This window comes from Vidua macroura, chromosome 1 (genome assembly GCF_024509145.1).
Source record: "Vidua macroura isolate BioBank_ID:100142 chromosome 1, ASM2450914v1, whole genome shotgun sequence".
Lineage (NCBI taxonomy): Eukaryota > Metazoa > Chordata > Aves > Passeriformes > Viduidae > Vidua > Vidua macroura.
In genome coordinates this window covers 71,884,570-71,908,013 of record NC_071571.1, presented here as the reverse complement: position 1 = coordinate 71,908,013, position 23,444 = coordinate 71,884,570, and the positions used below count along the sequence as shown (strand labels likewise).

General features: G+C 38.9%; 1 protein-coding gene across 1 annotated transcript in view; it reads left to right on the top strand.

The window, feature by feature from the left end:
- The window catches only part of PHLPP1 (PH domain and leucine rich repeat protein phosphatase 1), a 135,259-nt gene that overhangs the window by 54,252 nt on the left and 57,563 nt on the right, over positions 1–23,444 (top strand). Inside the window, exons 2-3 of the mRNA XM_053998536.1 lie at positions 19,036–19,232; positions 21,231–21,356. Coding sequence (XP_053854511.1) covers positions 19,036–19,232; positions 21,231–21,356 — 323 coding nt within the window. The remainder of the gene's footprint in view (positions 1–19,035; positions 19,233–21,230; positions 21,357–23,444) is intronic.

The window sequence follows — 23,444 nt, the reverse complement described above, 5'->3', positions numbered from 1 at the left end:
CAGAGAATGGGTATTCAAGATGCCTGTCTGGTGTATGTCTTTCCCTTTTAGAAATGATTTTTTAAATGGTGGGGAGTGTTCTGGGGTTTTGTTTGGTTTTGGGCTTGGAGTGGGGTTTTTTTAGTTTTTATTTTCTTCTTGCTGTGTACAGCAATCTGGCTGAATTAATCAGGGTTTGTATATGCAAGTGCTTAAACTGGGATATCTTACACTTGAATGGAAGGATAGAAAATTTATGCAAGTTGTGAAATTAAATAGTAGTACTCACCCCTGTAGTACTGAACCACTGTCCAGCAAAATATGAGGCTACTTCTTCTCTCCCCAAATTCTTAAACCTAAATGAAAATAAAAAGCACCAAACATGGAGTGTCATTTCTGGTTTTAATATCACAGGTAGGGAATTCCTGAAACTGCATGGCTTGCCTTTTATGGATTTGGTCCTTTTTAGAAACAAAACTCAGGGATGTGAAACGGAGACACAGAATTTTAAGTAGAATCTTTTTTCCAGTTTTTTTTTTGAGGACTTGCACATTTAGGCACCACTAACCCTCTTGTGTATTTAGATGATGGTGGAAACAGCATTTGTTACTTCAAGGGATTGGCACCCTATAGTAGAGTATTGTTTTCTCCAAAAATGCCATTTTACTATTAGTTATTCACTAGCCTTGACTCTTGAGCAGCATTTCCTTTCTTCAATAGAAACTGAAGTGCAAAGAATTACTTTCTTGAACACTGAAGAAGAGTGGAACTAACTCCTCCACTGCCCTCAAGGATTCTTTGAGGAAAGTATGTCTTTATTCACGGTGTAGACTCTTGTCTGTCTCTACATTTACCAAAAAAGTATCATGGTCTTGGTAGAGGGACTTGGTGGGGATAATTCCTGTGCAGCAGATGCAGTAGACTTCAGAGTTTGAGATAAGCAGTACGTATTCCTGCTTGTGTGGTAACTTGTGTGGATGTGCCAACCCGGTCTTTGAACTTAAATATGCACAAATATATATGTGAGAAAGTAATAAATCTTGTTTAAGAAGGCCTATAGGCAGGTAAGTAGCCTAGGGACAGGTTTGGGGCTCTTGTAGTCTTTGAGAATCTCATGGTGGAAGAGACTGAGTTGAACTGGTGTGTGGGGCATACAGAACAGCAGGGGCAGATGTCAAAGCTCTGCTGCTGTCACGTGGCTTGTGCCAGTATCAAGGGGAGGGTAGTGATGTGGTTAAGTTTTGTCAGTGTTGTCTGGCCCAGAGCAATGAATTTTCTTAACCAGTTGAAGGAAAGTATTTTTCTCTTTACAGTATCAGGTAGTGAAACAACCACAAAGCTTTCCATTTACTTCTTGTGAGAGATACACACATCTTCCCCCTACTACTGCTCCTCACCAAGTAGTGAGCTATGGGAACCAGGTTTAGGGTACCAGATATGATACTATCACCCTATAAACAATAATGCAAATTTTTTTCCAGTAATTTCTGTCTGGCCGAGGTATTGCACCTTGCTGACTGAACATCCACAACCTATGCAGTTTCTCACAGCAAACAAATCCAAAGGCTAACTTGCTTGATAGTTTTCTGTGGAAAACTTTCCATCTTAAATAGGTAAATTGAAAATTACTCTCAAGAGGAGAGCTTTGAGGATGTACCCACCAGTTCAGGGAAGCTGCTTGCTTTCTTCAAATCCAAACAAAAAGCAGACAGTGTGTATTTGAAAGCCTTTTTGTCATGATTCAGATCACTTGTCCTAGTTTCCAAAGCCAACTCAATAATGTAAGCTTGAGACTTACAATGGGATATGTCAGTATTTATTCTACCTCTGCTCCACTTCATAACATCCTAGTCCCATTATTTCATCCCTGCTCTCTTCCCATTGTTAAATAGCTTGATTCTGTCAAGTTGAATAAATATCTAAATTCTGTCCATTGGAGAATGGCTCAGTTTCATCAGCAGATATAAATGTGCACAAGGTCTCGAAAATGGAGCAGCACATTGTTGCTACCTTTGTCTGTCTGTGGGCTACCCCTCTGCGCAAACCCACTAAAACTGAGATGAAGTGATGAGAGCTACAGCTCCTGCTCTCCATGGGCTCTACCTTTTGTGCTCTAAGTGAGCAGGCAGTTGTGAGAGCCCAGCACCCGTGGGCTATGCTTTGGCTACCCATGTGTTCATATATCATGGGTGATGGTAAAAGAAAGTGTTTTAACTGCTGATTGCCGCAGACATGCTGAAGTAGCATGCTGCATTTTGTAAATATGATTTGGAGCTAATGAACCAGATCAGAGTTTTACATAATGCCATTGCTTCAGCACTAATATGACTAATCTGTTTGGACAAGTAACGATGAACTTCTGAATGGCTTATTGCAGGATGCTTGAGTAACTCGGTTAGAAACAACAACCTTTGTACTGGCATGATAATCTTTTTATAAGAACAAGTGGCTTGGTTCTCTTCAGAAGTGTACTTTTTCAGAAGTGTACTATTTTTGTTTCAGAGCAGTGGGATGACAAGTCTTGGGGTAATGCATTAATAACAAGACAGAAAAAAATCAGCCGAATTGCATTATAATAGCAGACTGCAAAATGTTATTTGGATCATTATCTGTGGATACAGAGGAGAGAGGAGAATGGAACTAAGGATGCATAGTGATGTAGGATATCTGTTGAGGGATAGCTAAAACTGCTAGTGGCTGCCCATAGAAGGTTTTCACCTTTTGCTTGAATATTTAAGTGTTTTGCATTTTACTGCTAAACTAAGGAATTTATTACAAAAAAAGCCCTAAGTTTCAATGTGCTTGGATTTTTACAGAATCTAGACAAATCTGCATTAGTTCCAGGTCAAGGGATCTGGTCACAGACTATTTTTGTGTTTGGTACATTCACGGGTTTCTTTTACCTTTCTGCCTCTGTACTTGTATGTTATGTGCTGTACTTGAGGAACAGTACCAGAAGATTGACTCTCTAATGATTAAGACTGAATGTACTTTTTTCTCAATGTAATGCTGTTGGCTTGCCCTCGTTAAAATGTTACTTCTGGTCTGCTACCCTGCAATGCTGGCTAACTCTCAAGGAGAGGAGACAGCAACTCATATAAGTATGTGAGTTGGTTGTAGCAATGTAATTTTAATAAATTGAAGGTGTCTTTTGTGAATTAGTGGTATTGTGGCTTTATGCTTCTTCTGTAGAAGGTGGGTAGGTTTTTTTAAACCTCGCAACAAGACAATATACCATAGACAGACGTTCTGGTTAGGTGAAAAGCGTGCAGCAGCCTTGGAACTTGCAGCATTCCCTGTTTTCCAGCCTGGTATGTTCTTTGTTTTTGTCAAAGGTACATCTGCAGGAAGAAGCTATCTATGCCATGCTGGATAAGTCTTGTGCTTGATAGCATCTTTTATCTTTCAGTAATATACTTCAGAGAAATGTGTCCTAAATGTGTTCTGTTCCTCTTTTGTTTTCATTAAATAATAAATTTAGCATTGCCTTGGAGCATTGCTGTCCTTTAGCTTAAGGAGAAATTTAGAAAAATAGACCAAATAATGGCCTTATTCAACCAGAATCTTTTTATTTGGATTGTGTAGATAAAGCTGTGGGTGACTTGATAAAGAGTCCTGTGCTTTGAAAGGGCAGATTTCTTGAATATGCTTTTTTCATTATTGCAATCTTTCTGGCCGGATCCCTCTCTAAAACTGCTGTTGTCGCATTTTTACCTTTCGGCAGGTTTCCTTAACAGAAGAGTTATGAGCCTGTCTGATGCATCTCTGGGGAGATTATATTTAGTCACAGGGAAACTCGCTGTTGCAACTATTTCCAAGAAATATAAATGTAGTCCTGAGCTATTGTACCGAGGTTATCATTGTGACAGTACCTAGTTAGGACTGTGAAGTTTGCAAGTAGATTTTGAAGTCTAACTTCAAATACTGAATTGTGTTTACTTTGTTCAAAAAAAATTTCTTCCCCCCCCAATGTGTTGGATGAACACAGCTCTCTTCTTGCAGCTTGCATAGAAAGATTTAGAAGTAATTTTGTGCTTTCTTTCCTTTGCCTCTTTTTTCCCCCTCTCTGAAATGGTGAACAATGCATAAAATTTAGAAGTCAAGAAAAGTAAGGGATAGAAGTTTGGGTTTTAATCCCATATCCTGAGGCCTAGCACGGTGCTCTCAGATAATTTCCACATGCTCCACAAGCAAACTTTACTGAGGGAACATGAGAATTTTCTTTCCATGCATTGGGTTCTATGTGGTGAAAACTTAATACCACGTGTGGGTTCAGAATGTCTTTTTTGCATTAGCTTTAAATGTCTTAGAAGGGATCATCTTCATGTTCATTATGAATTAACTGCTTCTAGTACAAAAAAACCAAAAAAAATTCCGTACAGCAGTACAGTCTTCTTCAGAGGTGATCTATGTTCTAAGTTTAAAAATACTAAGTTTTATAGATTTGACTATTTCAAATTAAGATGTTAAGACAACTATCTCTTTCAGATAGTTTCTCAGTTAAAAAGCTAAGTTGTTAAAAAGTTATGTTTCCTGTAGTGATTAGGTTCTGGTGGATTGATGAATTTATTTTCCAAAGATTCTCAAAGGGCTTTGAAACTACATGAAATCCTCAGACTGAACTTCATGATTCAGTAAGACAAGACCTCTGTGACAGCTGCTAAATCATTGCATCCTTGGAACTGAAATCTCCAAGTCTCCACGTTCAAATTCAAGCAAAGCCTATGTTTTGGAGAAGAGTGGCCAGTTTTGTTTCCTTTTGCTTTTATGTTTGTAGCAAGTTCTGGTTGGCTTGCTGTGTATAGTACAGAACGTTAGAATATGCTGGCCAGCATTCCTTAGTGCTGTCCTACAAATTTGAGGGCCTTTTCCCTACGGATTATTAGGACAAGCTTTCCACAGTTTATTTCAAATGTAGAAATTTGTCAGGCCTCTGAAATTTGTCAGTGGCTGATATGGCACTCTTGGTTCCAGGTTGGACATTGGTCTAGTAATGTGCTTTGTATAATTTTTACCATGAATTTAAGGTAGCTTCGGGGAAGTGATCTCTGCCATGTTAAGTAACTGTGGCCGTGCTTTATGGGATAAGCCTTCCTAACAGAGCTTTGGGCTGTTCCTGTCATTGCTGGGGAGGTGCACACGAACCCCTGCTGAAGCCAGCTTGTGGAGACAGTGGTGAGTTCTGCCCTGGAAGCAGGAAAACCTGAGGCAAAGAATTAGCAAAAGCACTTCAAGGAGATGGAAAAAAAAAGTGGATTATAGGGTAAAACAACTGGCCAAGAATTGCTGAAATGCCAAGTTGTATAAATGTTTGAGTGCAATTGCTGTGCATGCTCAAAGCCTCTCTGCTTGTGAGCAGTCTAAACAACTGTATGCTTTTGTAGGAAAAAGACGATTAAAGTAAATGTGAATCAAAGTGTTTTTAAACTCACCTAGTGAGTTCTCACATTATATTAACAATTCTAATAGCAAATAGTTCAGTAGAGCAGTGAGAGAAAGTATGTCTAAACTGCTTTTCGTACTATACAATATGCAAAATGCAAATTGGATGAAGTAAACTACACAGTTCTTTTCCCTTGATTACATTCTGGGTCACTGGCTTATTTGCTTCAAAAACCAGCAGGAGGCCACTACAAAAACTCAGAGCAGAATGTTGAGCAAGGCAAACTGGGGCAATAAGGGAAAATGTTTTCCTGCATTGGAGGGGCAATTCTCCCTCTCCTTCCTACTTCCCGTTACACCTTTGCAGATGTTCTCATAGTGTAAGACTGTTCTCAAGCCTTCTTCTCATCCAGGTTTGATAGCAAAACTAAAATAGAGATGACAATGTTCCTTGAAGCTGAAAGAAGATCCTGATGACTGGCTCCCTTTTTCTTGTGTTGCCAAGCAGTTGATTCCTCAAGTTTTGGGGAGGTTCTTCTGCTGGTGGTAAAATCTCCCTGCTTGGTGTTCTGGCCAGGGAAAGCCTTCTCTCCGGGCAGGGCTGGATTTTGGGAAAAGGTTCTTCCCCTGAGGGCTGGAGCACTGGAACAGGTGCCTCAGGGAAGTGGTCAGATCACCAAGCCTGGCAGAGTTCAAGAACTGTTTGGACAGTGCTCTCACGCACATGGTGTGAGTCCTGTACAGGGCCAGGAGCTGGACTCGAGGATTGTGATTGGTCCCTTCCAACTCAGCATGTTCTGTGATTCCGGGATTTGATAATTTTTCATTAAAAATACTACATTGAATAATTTTATGGTGTTTCAGTTTAGTCTCATTGTTCCTTATGTAGCTGAATGTGATCTGTCTAACTATCTAGAAATCATCTACTACTTAAAATGCCTAGAAATTAGAGCATCTCATTAAATCTGTTAATGTAGCAATACTGTATATGCAACTTCCATTAAAAAAAAATCAAAACGTGAGTTCTGCAGATCTGAAGTATAATAGAATAATGGTCTTTTGGAGGTTGGCAGTGCTTGGCATTTTGTACCCAACATGCTTCCCATGTGCAAAGTAAACAGCTTGTAATTAAAATTAATTATTGTTTTGCCCCTAATAATTTCACTGAATAAATTCTTGTTGCTGTGATACTATAAATTAAAGTACTGCAACTATGATGTATCCTTGACTTCTTCCTTTCCTTTCTTGCTGAGGTTGAGATGAAGATATCTGGAACATAAATAGAAAGTGTCAAAAAAAAAAAGTCTTCAGGAGTCTCAGTTCTCCCTCAAAGGAGGATGAGTGGGCAGAGGAATCAAAATGATAGTATTTTGGGAAGGATTCTTTTCAAAATCTGTCCAAATGCTTTTCAAATGTAATCCTGCAAATGTTTGTGAATGAGAGGATCACAGACCTTTCCTATGGTTTTTCTGACAGTGAAGCATCATGTGTGTTTTAGAGAGAAGAGCTTTAATACTGTTCCTTGTTCTGTGGATGTGTGGCTGTATCCACTCACAGAGTAGATCTCTGGAACGGGGAGGCAAATGAGGTGGTTTTAATCCACTGTCTCTTGTTCCTCCTCTCTATTCAGGTGAGATAGCACAGGAGAGGATTTCTGCCATTAGGATATGTGATCATAAAGTCCTGGCCATTTGCATTCCTCTGCATGGAGGTGACCTGTGAAAAGGCTTTCAGAAAGACAAATGTAATGTGATCCCTTCCTCTGTAAGGAGCCAGGCACTTAAGACAATTGGTCAGTGAGAGTGGGTGGGTCGAAATGGAGAGCCTGCTTAAATGAGGTATTGCATATTTTAGGTTTTACCCCTGATTACAGGGTGGAGGGTTCAATACAGTTTTAATAAGATTAAGATGTGCTGAACTTTGAAAGGATATGCTTTAGAGGGGAGTGGCTTTGGTTTTGTTGGGGTCTTTTTGTTTGTTTTTAGATGCTAGCATTGGGCCAGGATGGATGGTAGAACAGTGTCAGTTGCTCAGCTTTTTTCAAAGTAAACAGTTTAACTACTGTGTCTCTGTGTAGCCGCAATATTTTTTCCAATGGTAGAGAAAGCATTCATTTCTAGGGCAGAAAAATTAAATACTATTATGGTCTGACCACAATCAATATTCTTAAATGGACTTACTTGTGCTGTGTATTATACTGAACACTGTTCAGCTGGATTGCTCTTGTGGTATTGAGAGGTCTTGGATTCAAATGCCAGTAGAGATGATGTTTGACTTTCAGGATGGGGTCTTCCCATATGTAGCTGGGCTTTTCAGACTTGTCTCGGTATTTCCACTGAAAGGAGAAAACTTTGGCAAGTAGCCCTAACTTCCAGTTGATCCTACTAGTATGGCACAAAGGACTCATGGTGGGTATTTGTGGATCCTTTTCTAAAACTATCAGGAACCAGAGTTACAGTGGTGCTCTCATGAATTTAAATTCCTGAGGTTGTTTTTAGCATACTCACTTTCCTGTCAAAGCTGAAACTTATGAACTTGTTTTGATTTCTCCTAGATAACTTCCTGAGGCTTCAGGAGCTCCAAATCAGACTGTTTACTTGGGAAACTGGACCTTTGTACAGGCTTTTTCCTGCTCTTGCTATGGGTGTGGGAATTTTCAACATTTTTCTTACAAGGATGTATAGCATCCAAGAAGAAACTTTAGAGTGTAGTCAGGCTTATGAGCTACTACTTGTGATTATCCTTTCACAGACCCATGGAGTGCTTTGGACAGAAAACTGATGGGTTTGGAGATGACTCAGATGTGTGATAGTTGATTTAATTTAAAAAGGGAATGGAAAAAGCCAATGTCTTCTGGTTTTTTCCTCTCCTTTGTAATAAAACCGTATGATGTGCACTCCTAGACAATTCCCATATGCTATCCAGTTACTCCTAGTCTCTGAGGTAGGAAAGAGAAGAAACTGTGTCAAACCTGATATCTGAGGGCATGCGATAAATCTTCTCTGCCTGTTTCCAGGGGTAGAAAAGCACTGAGAAAATGTTTTTTCATGTTTCTTCATGATGCATATCTCTCCCCACTGTTTTCTTCTTCACACTTTATAAAATCAGCTTTCCTTCTGTCTTGTGTTTTTTCTTTTTGCTCAGGAATGCGGTCTGAGGTACAGAATTTTGCTGCTGACACACGTTTAATGTATATCAGCATAATCCAGCCTTTGTCATGTAAATTTGAAAAAAGAAAACACTTGAATGATTGAAGCCAAGTTAGCATGAATCAAAGGGTCTGTGTTCTTTAGCAAGGAAATAAGGTGGATGGCTATAGGCAGGCAGAAATCCAGGTAGTGAAGCTTTCCAAGGGTATCTGTAAACCCTGTCTCTCCTTTTTCATCATCCAGGCTTCTGTGTGATTCTTTGAAGCTGCTTTTGCTGATAAGAGAGAAGTGAAAAAGAAGGGCTGTTAAGGGTGGTGTGAAGAATAGGCTCTACAGTGTTGTAGGAGAGGAGAGTATCCTTGTGGCTTGTTGCAGCTCTCACTTTTAGCTGAATATATACTCTGTGCCTACTTACTGAAGTCAGAACCAAAACCATTATTGCTCTGACTAGCTCCTCAAAAGGTTTGTATTAGCATACTACATAAAATCACATGCATGTATAAATATTGATGACTAGTACATGGGAAAAGCAGCCAAGGTATAGACATAACGTGTATGAACTAAGCTTACCTAGCAAGTTGTGAACACACTAGCTGATACGATGGAGTAAGATTGGATTATAAGGTCAGCCAGAATTCCTTCTAGCAATAGCTTGAAATCTCATGTTAATGAAGCTGAATTTTAAATGACAGATAAGTCTGACTAATTGCTTGTGCTGTTTCTTCTGGCTTTTGTATTTCTCTTTCTTTGTGCAATTTAAAGCAGTCACTCAACCTTTACCTACTAGTTCCTCTCTTTTTATTTATTAGGTATTGTGGCTTTTGATTTTAGATGTTGCCAATTTGAAATCCAGAATTCTGGCCTTCTCTTTGCAGGGCTAAACTTATGAGGGACTTGACTGGACAAGTTATAAACTTTTCAGTGTCATTTCATATCACAGTTATTTGTGATTTTTTAAACTAGACATAGTTGAGATGTGCTAGCAATAGCCGTGCAATACTCTACAGAATTGTTTTGATATAAGCTATTTATCAGTTGGGTATGATAAATCTTGATAAATCTTGAGTTTAGATTTTGATCTGTGCAACAATGCTAGTACAGTGGTAGGAAGTGTCATACTTAAAATGTTTTACCTTAACAAGGATTTAGATTACTACATGCTTTTAGATATGTAGGATGCCTGACTTGTTTCTTCTGATGAAAGAACAAGGAGAAAAACCACTGTACTTGGAACTTGAATATATTTAACACATAAAATAGCTTAATCATATTGCAGTTGATGGAATTTTAGTCTAGAATACTTTGAAAGATGACATTTCTGTTATGTAAGAAGTTCATACAAAACAATTCTTGACCTGGCATGCACACGTGTTTCTCTGTAGCTTTTTTAAAATGTTTGACTACCCCCATCTTCCCTCCTTGGGGCAAGGCAGGTACGTTCCAAGGGCATGTGGGGATTTGCTAAACTTCTGCTGGTAAGGAGCATGGATGCCTACATTTCTGTTGTAGTATTAAGGCATACAGATGAACTTCTGCCAGGGGCTGTCATTCTTCCTTCTCAGAGGAGTGTGTGTTCAAGTGGTTATTTTGAGCTTACATTGCCATGCCTCCTGTTGAGCATCTAACACTGATAAAACCTGAAAGCTGCTGCTCACTTCAGTGTAATTTTGCTCTTCAATTCCATCAAGACTTAAGCTTTGCCTAAAACAGTTGGTTAGCTCAGAGCTTTTGCCAGTACAGCAATTGCTTTAGACAGGATAAGTATCCTTTGGGAGGCCAGGGATTTTACTGTGCTTGTGGCTTTATTGTGCATTGGGAGTATAACAAGTAGAATTCAATTTTTGCATGACTTCACCAGAAAAAAAGTGCATTTTCAGCATTTTGTTCAGCTGTGCTTTATAGGGGCTGAATTGGGATGAAAGGGGAAAGGTCAGTTGAGCATTCATTGGGTCCCATCCTACAGAAGCTGTACATGCTGTCCTAAAAGTCATGACAAGTACTGGTGAGTTTGTAAGTAGTTGGTTTTTTTTGTTTTTTTTTTTTTGGCCCCATCTATTACATTTTCACCTTTTAACTCCAGTTTGAAAGTGGAGTTTTTTGAGGCCATTTTAATAAGGGATAACTTGAAATGTATTGCTAAAGTATTCTTTTAAAGAAATACATGTAAGGAATTTGACCAGAATTTAGCACAAGTCTTCCCAGTGTAAGACTCATTCTGTTTTAAATTTACTTTGACCAAAAATACTTGGCAGATTTTGTCACTGAAGAACTTAGTCAGTAGCTTCCTTAAATGAATCCAAGTTCAAGATGGGAAAGTTGTTTTAGATAAGTCTTCCTGGAAGCCTCTGGACCAATATTACAGCTTTTTGCAACTTCGTTAATGCACAGGAGGAAGATGACATTTTTTTTTGGTGGTATATTTTCAGGATATTTCAGTTATTTCTCCTTGGAGAGTTGACATATGGTTCTTTCCCAAAAGAGTTGGTATTGAGTTTTGCTACTGGAAAGCAGGTGACTCTCACTTTTATAAGCTTTCTTATAAAGGATGAGATATTTGAACAAAACAACAGAATTCAGCCTGCATCTCCCTTGTATTTTTAATGCTAGCAGAAGTTTGGACATCAAGTCCACCTTTATTTTGCTTAAGTAAACAACCCTGACTGCATGTAATTTGTTTGGATTTCCTGCAGACAAGTGAAGTGAATGGGGGTGCATAGGTCTGAGAGTTTGAATGTGAAGGGCCCGTGTTTCAGCTGCAGGAGTAGTCTGTAGGGATAGATAGGGTGAAGAGTTTAAGAACCAGGTGGATTTTCAGTTTGTTGGGGGTGAGTCTGTGTTTATGGATGTTTGCTTGTACAAACTGAACTTCAAAATCTGTCAAAATAACATTGAAGCAGCTAGATCTTGAGTTCACTTGCTACAATCAGAACAATTGCATTCCAAGGCTTTGTGTTTGCTGTCTCTACATAGTAATCCAGAAGAATTTCCACTGTGCTTGCGTTCTTTTAATTGCAAATAGTGTCCTGTCCACTGCTACATATCCTGCTTTAGCTTGTTGCCTTTATTAGGTCGTCCTAGTGTAGGAGTTGTGCTGGTTAACAATGACTCTTCAATGAATTCTGCTGAATCACTGTTAGGTTTTCCTTCAGAAGCTTTTGTTTATATACTTTGATTCTTAGTTTTTGACGTTAAAAGTATTACAGCCATCTTCCATGGATCTACATGACACTTGATAGAAAAGTTTTTCAGAGAAGTAATTTTTGTTACATTTTGCCTGTGATATCCTTTGAAGTGTTGATACCATGTGTCAAGATGGTGAGTCTTGTTGAGAACAAGATAAAAGGAATGATCATGTGAACAAGGACTGAAGTCTGTCTCAGTGGGGAAAGAGGGATATTTTCTGAAATATGAAATACATACAAACCTTTCCTCCTGTGAGGATTTACTCTGAAGTGGAAGGCAGGATTATGGCTATAAAACTATTAATATGTTTTATTGCATCATATCATGCAGTGGTAATGCTTGCTTTTAAGAGTGATCTTCCTGTAAAGTAGGAGGAACATGTTTCGCAAAAACTAAAGGCTTGTCTGTGTTCTACTCTGCCAGTTTTGTCTCAGAGTGAATGTTTCCTTAAAGAAAAGGATGAGTTTAACACAATTCGGTAAAATTCATCATTTGGAGTCTGCTTTTCTTTCTCGGGTGAAAAGGCAACAGCCTTCAAGTAGTAGAGCTTGAACTGCTAATTCCTAAAGGAAACAGAACTATTTCAGAGTTGTCCCCAGCACCCATACAATACAGAGTGCAGCAAAATGAGGAGTATAATGAGTAAACTATGGAACTATGCTGATAGTTACATGCCCTTAAGAACAGTGTAATGGTGACCAAGTCCCTCTTTGACTGAGCAGTATAGAATCAGTCTGCAGCCTTGTGTTAAATCTTGCAGCAATCTTTAAGGGTCTAAGTAGATTTCAGGGCAAAAATTCAATTGCTGATTTTGGAATGATTTGACAGGTGAAACTTTGAAATATATCCTTGGTCTGTTACCTTTCCAAAAGCAGCCTTCTGGTAGAGACTGTCAGGTGAATCCTTGGTCTTAGTTAAATATAAAACCTGCTAATTCTGTGCCTTTATTTCTAAATTATGACAGTGTGGACAAGAAAAAATACTTCTAATAAGCATGTGTCTGTATGTAGGTTTTCTTTGTAAGTTTCAAATAAAAAAAGAGAGCGGTACAATAGTTTGAGGATTTACTTTTTTTTTTTTTTTTTTTGCTTCCTCTGCCACCCTCTTTTTTCTTTTTTAAATCCAACTTGCTGCTTTATTTTTATACATTTCATTGCACTGGGGCTTGCCTGAAGTCATCACTGCTGTCCTTAGTTTGATGAGAATGAAAGGGGAAGCAGCCTTACATGACTGAAAAGCTTCAAAAACATTGTAGGCAGTAGCTTCATCTGTGTTTAATCAAAGGACTTGAGCAAAAGCAGAAATCTGCAGAATGATCTGGCAGTAAAGTTTCAGCAACAGCAGTTGCGATGTAGTTTCCCAAAAGGTGGGCAAAGACACTCAAACACTTCTATGTTTTGAGCTAACTGAGGCCTCTTTGCATTTATATTTAGGCAGGACCAGCGTTGAGCTTTGATTTGCAGGTTTGTAGGCAAGGTGGGATGAGGTGTTCTGGTTTCGGTTCAGTGGGGATAGTGCTCCAGGTGTGAACTCAGGGGCTGCCACCCACCCTGCTGGCTCCCCCTGACCAGCTAGGGAATAGCCCTGCTTTCCCAAGTGGATTCAGATCAAAATCTTCAAAACTGAATGGTGGTTTTTGGGTGTTCTTTTTCTCCAGTGAGTACAAGGATTGATATTCACAGAATATTTGTCTGTGTAATATCTTGTTTCTGATATGACTTGCTGAAAGCCATGGTGAGTTTGATTACATATCCTCTCCAGCAGCAGCCACTGTGTCACAGATCTGGCCCCTACATGCCATTCCTCTCTGCTCTCCATGCTGAACGACTCACCATGAGCTGTCCCTAAGGCCTCTCAGTCAAAAGGAGAAGCAAGAAATGAAAGCAGCCTGTTTTGTCTGAAAGGGCTGGGGAACACCTTGCGAGGAACAGCTGATGTGGTAGGGCTGATGCAATGCTGGCCTCTGGTCGGGGCCCAGCACTGTGCAGAGGAGGATGACGACCTCTGTAGCTGCCCAGCTGTAGCAGGAAAAGTACATCCCTAAATTAGGCACTCAGAGTTAATTCAGTCACTTCTGAGAAGTCTCAAACTTTGACACTATTCCTACTGAATAATAACTTAAGCCTCTCTTACTCCTGGCAAATACCCGAGATGGCTTGGGGCGGGCAGTCTCTCCAGCTGGCCGGGCTGCCTGCACCATGCAGGTCACGAGGAATTTTTAGTTTTCATTCCATCAAACCAATATTAGTAATAAAAATAAGACCTGCTGCACAGAAGTGAACGTGTTTCTTATGTCAACACTTTTCCCTGCTCTTATTTTGGTAATGTCTTAAGTCGCTCTTTAGAGACAGACTTTATTGGCTGTACTTTTCAAACAGGGGGGAATACTAAGTACTTGCAACTTAATCAGCCGTATTGCTGAAGAGAGGGTTTTTTTCTCCCCAAGTACTTTTATGTCCCATAATGAGCTGGTATTTTATAACTTCTGATGGTAATGTATTCCACATGCTTTCCATCACTGGGATAAAGAGCTTTACTCCAGAATCCAAAGCAAGTGGCTGTGGGTATTTATTTAATAAGGTTTGAAGTCTCTGCACCAAGCAGGATGTCAGTGTGTTGTGTATCCAGAGCTTCCTCAGGCTGCTTGTGGTGAGATCTTAGTTCTTTAACATCGTGGAAAGATTACTCCTGTTCCATCCTGCTTCCTATAAAGCAGGGTAGGTTCTGTGATTCTAAAGACAGTCCTGCTGTTTCAGTGAAATTCCTTGCTTTTCTTCATCCTTGTGAATTCTGCTAGTTTCCCTCCAGGACTCTGGAGGAGTTAAAACCGAGAGGAATTCAGCCATGAATATCAAGATAGCCAAATGAGTGGTCTGCTCATAATTCCTTGAGGCATCTCTTCTAATGCCTTGCACAGAACAAAAGTCCTGTTGTGGGGGTGCTTAGGAGTTGCTGTGGTCTTGGAGACTTGACAGGAATGAAAAATAATCTTTTCATGGTTTCTTGCTAAAACACTCAAAGAGCTTTGGTTGGGCTTAGCATTTGAAAAACATTTTCTGGTATGTGACTCTTCTGGATATTCTAGCTTATTTGCCTTCACTCTGATCAGTGCAACAATAATTATTTTTTAAGTTTTTGGAAGGATTCAAATTTATGTTTCAAGTCACAAAGGATCATCATTACCATTTTATCTGGCTTTGGTATATTATCACAGCCCCTGTGAAAACTCATTTGCTTCCTTCAGAGTTAGTGAAAATTGAAGAATCGTCTGTATGTGAATCTCATGCAGCCTCCTAAATCTTGAATGGGAGGTCTTTGAGGCAGATTGAGGAACATAATTTCAGAACTGCTGACGCTTTTAGTGAAAACTGTGCTTCCACTGGCACTGTTAGAGGCAGGATACCTCAAAACCAACAGATTTTTGGTGGTGATGCTGTAGTTGTGCCGTAATTTGTGGTGTTTGGTTCGTGGCCTAAAAGCATTCTGGTGTAGTCCAAATTGCCCCCCATCTTTCTGTACACTTGGAATTAAAAAATGTCATTTGCCTTCTGATTTGATTATTTTCCAGGCCATAGAAAAGGCAGGTGCAGTTCTGAGCCTTTTCCTTGTCCTTCACTCCCCAGCCTGTCAGGGATGAGCCCTCTTTCAGGAGACTCTGCCACCTGCTGCTTTCCTCCCTGAAGTGAGGAATCTAAGCCAGCCTTAGATAGCTTCACAGTCTTTCTAAACCCCATCCCACTTCTGCTGTGGCAGAGCTCACTGTCATTTAAACTTATCCTGCTTTTATGCTCTCTTGGCAGCTAATACTTGAGCTCTTTAAAGCTCAGTCTGTCCAAGCTTATTTTTTAGTAGGCAAGGCTGCAACTTTTCAAACAGCTTTTGCTCAGTTACCTGCAAAAATTACTTTGGCAGATTTAAGAATCTAGGAATTTAGTTCCACAACTAGTTGGTATGTCCTTGATTAACCTCCACTTAAAATAAGTTAGTGGCTTTTGACTCTTTTTTTTTTTTTTTTTTTTTTCCCTCACTTGCATGATAATAGTATCACAGTGTTTTATCAAATATCAATGATGACAGTCCTTAAGCAGGAAGAAAACTGAATATATGAGCAGATTGCGTCTCAGGCAACAACATGTGATCCAATATTGAACATGAGCTTTTCAAGTTAGAGAATCATGGAAGAGCCCAGGTTGGAAGGAACCTTGAAACATCATCTGGTGCAACCAGATGGTTGGTTATATAGTGAAGTAGACAAGAAATGGAAGAGAGAAACCATTTGCTTTAATGAAATAGGTCCAGTGTTTATTTCTGTATGTTCTCATCAAGAGCCTTCTGGCTTTCCCTTAGCAAAGGACAGTACTTGCTGGGAAAAAGCACCTTAAATCCTTTGAAGGATTCCTTTGAGTTTAACGGAGTTTTTTTTTTTTTTTTGGTTTTTTTTGTTTGTTTGTTTGTTTGTTTTTTTGGTTTTTTTTGGTGGGTTTTTTTTGGTTGTTTTTGGTTTGTTTTTGTTTTTTTTTTGGGGGGTTTTTTTTTGGGTTTTTTTTTTTTTTTTTTTTTTTTTTTTTTTTTTTTAAGTGTAGCTGAAGGTTCTTATTCCAGTAATTTTCTAGTCAAATGTGAAGTCTGAGAGAAAATACAGTTCATATCTAGCAGGAATACTTCCAGTGATAGCACTCTTCCAGGTTTTTTAGTAAACCTTTACTAATGATACTAATTGTTACTGGATCTTGTGACTTACAAACTCTGAGAATTTACATGAAATTTTAGGAACTACTTTTTAGAGACTTCTGAGTGTTTACAGGTCCAGCTGTGCCTAACATCATGTACTTAGTCCAAGAGGGTCTGGTCCTAGAAAGCAGATTTCTCAGGCATCTGAATTTATTTTCCCCTGTAACTTTTTCCAAGACTAGCTTTTCAGTACCTCTTGTGAAGTGTGAGTACCTCCTAGTGTGGTAGTCTTTTTACCACTGGACTAGGCAGGATAATGCTACTACTTAATTGCCTCAGAATGCTGCTGTGTTTCCTACTAAGCCTCTTGGCTGCAGCACTGTAGCCAGAGCTCATATTCTTTGCTATCCACGATACTCCAGAAAAATTTCTGGGGTTTGGTGTTTTCCAGGACACAGGTCTGCCCAGATTAAGTGCAAATTATGCCCTTTGTTCCTGAATGTTTGTGAAAGTTGCATTTGGTTATGTTGAAATACTAAATGAGCTTGTCCTCCCAAGAGATTGAATTTATGCCTTAAAGTCTTAAGGGGTTTCTATCAGCAGCATGTTCTGCTTTTCCTGGGAAGTTACAGAGTACACGGTTAGAAAACAGACCTGAGAAGATGACCATAAAATAAAATTTTAGAGGTACAACTGCAAAAATCCCTGACAGCTATTCCTTATACAGTTGTGTTATTAGTATTTACCCAGCACTTTTTACTCCATTACAGAGATGTGGTTGTTTGTGTGTGTTAATTCTTTAATCAGTGCTCTGTGGCACAAGCTAGATAAATTCTCAGTTACTTTAAGAACTAAATGTTTCATATTCCCAATGTAATATTTGGTTCAGCTTTTGTGTTTGTTAAGGCTGAGTTGCTCTAATTTACTCACTTGTATTCTCTATCAGTTGTCTTGTGGCTTTGCACAGAATGGGTGTCCCATTTCCCTCTGTTAGGCAAAGAGTTAATCCACAGCTTCTATGGTTGGATATGAATTTGCTTGGCAATGTAACTACTGCTTTCCTGGAGCACCTATTTTTGAATTTGATGCTGATACCTTGTGGGCATTAAAGTTTCAGTGTTTCAGCTTCAAGCAACAGTGATGTTCCTGCAGATCCAAATTGGCAGACATTGGTAGCCTAAATGCTAGTGTTTATTAGAGCAGAGCAAGGCTTGAGGGTAACTGTGCCAAGTGTTGGCTCATTAAATTGGCAGGAAGATTCAAAAAGGCTGCTTTTAAAGATAAGGACAAGAATTGGCGTGGGCTAGGCAGGGGTGAGAGAATGACAGTGGATAGGGCATGTGGTAGGTGTCTTCTATCTTTCCATGGATAATTTGAAGGCAAGAGCAGACTTATTGAGACAAATGAGCTGTCATGCAAGCAGGAATAATAGCAAGTTGAAGTAATAGTGTGCAGCACTTGTCACTGCTGGAGATCAGTAGCCACAGCTCTGAAATACTAGTGTTGCTTTTCTGGAGTCCTAATAAGTTTTTAGTTCCTTGTATTTAAGAATTTTGGTAAACATTTGTGCAGGGAAATTAGTGATTTATCTTTTATCATGATGGGGAAGCTACTTGAAATTAACATACCCTTTGGTTTGTTTATTCAGGGGAGCTCTCTCCCGAGGTTCACCAACCCTGCTGTTCTTACATAAATTTGAACTGGTTTAACCTGAACATGATTAGCTCTTGTCTCTGTTTGTGAAATACTTAGATGTATTTGGATGACTCAGATCTGGCCTGGACTGTTTAGGGTTTGATAGGGTAAGGTGGTGTAGATAAATCAGATTAGAATGAGTAAATTGTGCCTTCCGTTTACATCCTGAAAGAGCAGAGATGAGAAGTGCTTGTCTTTGTGTTGCCATCGCTCATGATATTTTCTGTAGAGTAGAATCTTATTAATAGATTAGATTAGTAGAATCTGAGACATTTAAAGTCATTTAACAGATTTGGTCTAATTAGTAGTTATGCTAATAATCTGAACTACTAAAAATAGTGAGTTCATTCTAATGCAGACAAAATAACTTCACTCTTTCCAAATCTTTACTCAGACTAAAGCAGGGTCTTTGAGGGGTTTCATCTAGGTTGCACCTGCTAATGTAATGGCTGAGTGTGCTGCCTCTGCTGTGGGGTTTGGACTGAGCAGTGTGGGCTGGGGGAGGTAGGACCTGTGTTCTTCAGGAAGCTTTTGAAGCTGTTTGATCCACAACCTGAAGGATAGCCAGAAGAGACATGGAAATGCAAAGATACAGGTCAGCACGCACTACATCACCCCCTTCTGCAATTACCACACACCTTGTGAACTCAACAGGAACCAATTACTTATTGTTGTGGATCAACATTTGGTTTCCAGGTTCCAGAGAGAAGGCTGATACCATTAATTGGTGCTTCTATGATTATTGCAGATTATTTAATGTGATCTGCTCCTCATGATACCAACGTGTCATATCCTTCTACCTATGGAAGAAGACTGTACTGAAGCTAATACTAAATTACCTGCTTGCAAGGTTTTGAAGTTGTACTTCATTTGCCATGTTGCAGTTTGTAAATTTCCTGATCAAGTCTCAGGGTGACTTGAGTGAAAGAAACAAAGATTTTCTGTGATTAAGTGGATGCTTTTGTTTCTATTTCAGGAAAGCCCCACAGCACTGGCAGCTCCGAACGGATTCAGCTCTCAGGAATGTACAATGTTCGAAAAGGGAAAATACATTTGCCAGTCAACAGATGGACAAGACGCCAAGCTATCCTTTGTGGAACATGCCTAATTGTCTCATCAGTAAAAGAAAGCCAGACTGGAAAGATGCATGTCCTCCCTTTAATTGGTGGAAAAGTAAGATGTTTTATTTTATTTATTTGCTTGGTTAACCCATGTCTCTTTATGAAGAGAAGATTGCATTCAATTAGGGTGATTCTGACCCTCCAAAAGCTTGTTTCTATAAATGGGATTTTCAAAGTATATAAATGACTTTTGATTATGGTCGGTCATATTTAACAATTTAGAATGTTTGAATTAAAACTACAAAGAAAAACAATGGATGCACAATCTGTGTCTTTTTCTTGTGTGCAGTGTTAAGTGGTTTATATATGCAGTAGCATACAGCCAAACGATACATGTAGGTCTGTTGTGTATGATCTCTGCCGTTCCTCCTCATCCAGATTTTATTCATGCTGGGTTATTCTTAAGTTCTGGAAATTAACAAATAAGGGCATGGGCTTATTCTGAACATTGTGGGACTTTTGAGTATTCAGCAACAAACATTTTTCCTTGTGAAAAGCTAAACCAGGACTTTTTTCTGATAGATTACATCTGAAACCCAGGAGTTCTAGACTGAACATAAGGAAATCTATTTTTTCCCACTGGAATGGTGACTGAGCACTGGCACAGGTTATCCAGATGGGTTATGGCATATCCATCACCCCTGGAGATACTTAAAAACCATCTGTACATGGTGCTGGGCAACTGGCTTTAGGTGGACCTACTTGAGCAGGGGGTTGAACCAGATGACCTCTAGAGGTCCCTTCCAACCTTAACTCTTCTGTGAAACTGTAGTGAAGACAGTAAGATTATAACATCACTGTTTTAACCGAAGCACTGTTTCAGGAAACTATTATTGGCTTTTTAACTTGAGGTAATGGGAAGAGAATCATCTTCTTGAGGATGAATTTACACCTTAAGTAATCCTCCTTTACCTCACATACTGGTAAGTTGAATTCTGAATAGTTATTTGGAGAGAAAAAAGCTTCACAATATTATATACGCAGACTAGAGTTGATTCATTAATATTCTATACTAGCAGTGTGAAAAGCAGAGCTGCCTTCTACAAGCTGTTTTTCCTGCCTCTTTTGTGATTCTTTACATGTTTCTCCAACTCTTCTTGGGAGATACTGAAGTAGAAACATTGTTCTCTTTTGGCAACAGTGTGTGAACTTTGGAGAATGAATTGTATTCCTGGCTGTAGGTTGCTGGAAAGGACAGGATTAAGGTTCCCATCAGCTTTCTCTTTGAGATGAATATTCTTTTCATCTCAATCTTCTCCTTTTAAAATTAAAAGAAATATATTATATGCCATTTTAGTTGCTTAATGTGGAATTTTTAAGCAGCTTTTGCACAGAAATGCCTTATGTGATATAAAACATGCAGACTGTGTTAAGCAGAAAGTTGACAACAAATTTTAAAAGAAAAGGATAACTAAGCTCAGAAAAATGTACTGAGGGCTTCTGCTGACAAAGCTTGGGAGGAGGGTGCTTGGCACAGAACTAAGTGTTTTTTAAATTATTGCTCAAAAAATATTCTTCCTCATCCCCATAAATACTCTGCACTTCCTGGTTTGCAAAGGCTTTCCAAAATGCTGTACTGAGACATTGAGACCATAAGTTGTGTGGGACTTCTCGTGTATGGTAGCAGAATGATGTACTCTGGGTGTTTTTTAACAAGTTGAGAAATGCCAAAGAATTTAATTGGGCTGTAAGAGAAGCATTTTGTTAAGTGTGTTTTTAATAACCAGGGAGTATAAATTGTATTTTTTTAGGCTGCATAAAAACAGCCTTAAATGCGTTTCACTGGCAAACCTTTTATGGTGTTCAGTTTCTATTAAAATGTTTATGTTCTTGGTGGTTTTCTCCGTTAGTTCTGTCCTCCTTCTGTTCTCATTCCTGCTTGTATGGATTTCATGAATATTTGACACCCGAGATCCAGCTTGGGTGTTTGAGATGGTTAGTCCGGCTCTACTTGATGATCTGCTCTTGGGCACACTTTAACTTTGCCTTGGGGAGTTCTGCAAAGAGTTTTGATTCTTGTTGACTCATAGTTTTTGTGTCTCTGCTGTAGGTGGAAGAAGTGAAAAAGCACCAGCACTGTTTAGCATTTAGCTCCTCTGGACCTCAAAGCCAGACCTACTACATTTGTTTTGATAACTTCACTGAATATCTGCGATGGCTGCGACAAGCATCAAAGGTGAGAATGCTGCTAACTCTGGTGTGAATGGGATGTTTGGAGAGTTTCCCCCAGTTCAGTCTTCTCCCTGCAGCAATACTGTTCCTCTTCTGGATTGATTGTCAAGAACTGCTGTTGCTGCTGTTCGTGTTGTGTGGAAATACTCAGTTTGAGAGCTCTTGGTAACAGGCAATAGGGAGGTGAATTTTTCTGCATTTACACCAACACTTCTTTCTACTGAGGTTGTGTAAACAAAGTGCTGTACTAAACTTCTTCCCTTTTCTTATCAGCTGGATGGATCTTCTGAGATCATTGTAACAACAAGGATGACAAATATAACTGTCAACATTTCAGTTAAAAAGCTTTTTTTCAGTGTTATTAAAGCCTAAAGTAATGTCAGGGTTTTTTAAATTCATTCCTTACATAGAATCTAAATATTAAATTGCTAGAATAAAGGCCTTTTTCCTGCTTTGAAGTATTGCTGAACCTCTCTCTGGTTTAATAACTATTTGATTTTTGGGTTATTTGTAATACGCAAATCATTTTTTGTCAGTGCAAAAAGGTTACTAACTAAAACCTTTGTAAAGTAAATTTTGTACTAGGCTTAGAACACAATTAATTATAGGAATTTAGGGCCTTCATTATTTTGTTCAACTCTTCAGTTCCACTTTCTCTTGTTGAAAGGTATTTTTGCAGTTTGTCTGTTTTATCTCTTAATCCCTGCCACTTTTTTGCTAAAGCTTTATATATCTTGAACCATTATATTTTTCATACTTACTACAACTGAAGTTTTTTTACTGTGCTCTCAGCATGCTCTATTTGGTTTTGTAGCTTGCCCTAAACTGTTCATTACTTTTGTACTTGATAGGACTCTGCATGCTCTTTTACTATGTAAAAGCAACTTAGTTTCATGTAGCAGTACATAGAGACACTCATGTAGCACTAGATATGTTTTGTCTTTAGATTGCAATAATGTATTATCCAGCCGATTGCCAAGGATACAGCCTAGGTTGTGGGCTTTTTAAAGAGGTTTGATTGGATGTCAGACTTTCTTCGAAGAGTAACACCTTCTAGCACATGCATAATTTAAAATGTATTTTAGTGGTGGTTATTTTTTTTTTTTTTTTTTTTTTTTTTTTTGGTTTTTTTTTTTTTCCTAGTAAGTTTTAAAATTCTTTTTAAAGAAGCTGTTCTGGCATATCTGCTTAGGTCTGTTAAGCCTCAAGGTAAAAATCGCCAAGGCATGTTTTATGAGATGGCGAGACACAGTCTGTCAGGTTTTTGAGTCCTTGCTGCTTTGAGGCTGTCTCTAGGACAGTAGTGTCCTTTCATCTCCAGAGGGTTTGACATCAGATAAATAAAAGGCAAATCTAATGAGTGAGGAAAACAGTGGAAAACAATGAACTTCAGAGCTAGAGATAAATGGCCAGAAAGCCCCTGTGAATTACTGGCAGCATAAGCTTGTTCTGTGCCATGCTGTGCTTCTCTCTTTCTCTCGGGTTCACCCAAATGACTAACAGCATCGGGATGATAGCCAGCAGGAGAACATATCCCCATGCACTCACGATAACCTCCCATTCTTATGTAAGTGTAGAAAGAAAATACATAGTTTCAAGTGTCAGAAGTGAAGAAACTTTCTATGCTATTCTTCTGGTTGGTAAAACATGCTTTGAGGAAAAATAAAGGCATTTTAAACCCGAACTCCTCAGCCCCCAAAACCTGAAACTTGGCATTCTGCATTCATGGATTTTCAAACAGTACTTTGCCACTTCAGGTTTGGTTTTTTTTTTTGTTTGTTTTTTTTTTTTTTTTTTGTTTTGTTTTTTTTTTTTTTTTTTTTTTTTTTTTTTTTTTTTTTTTTTTTTGTTTTGTTTTTGTTTTTGGTTTTGGTTTTTTTTGATGTTTGGGGTTCCTGTCCTGAGACTGAAAAACAGAAACAAGCATGATTGTATGCAAGGCAGTTGTGTGGGAAGTGCTGCACAGTAACACTGTTTCTGAAGAACAGAAACAGGGAAACTAGTAATGCTGCTAAGGTAACTAGATTTCCTCCAGCTGGTGCTGTTTGTGTCAAAGTGCTTAATTGTGAGGTGCACCACACCTGATTAACAT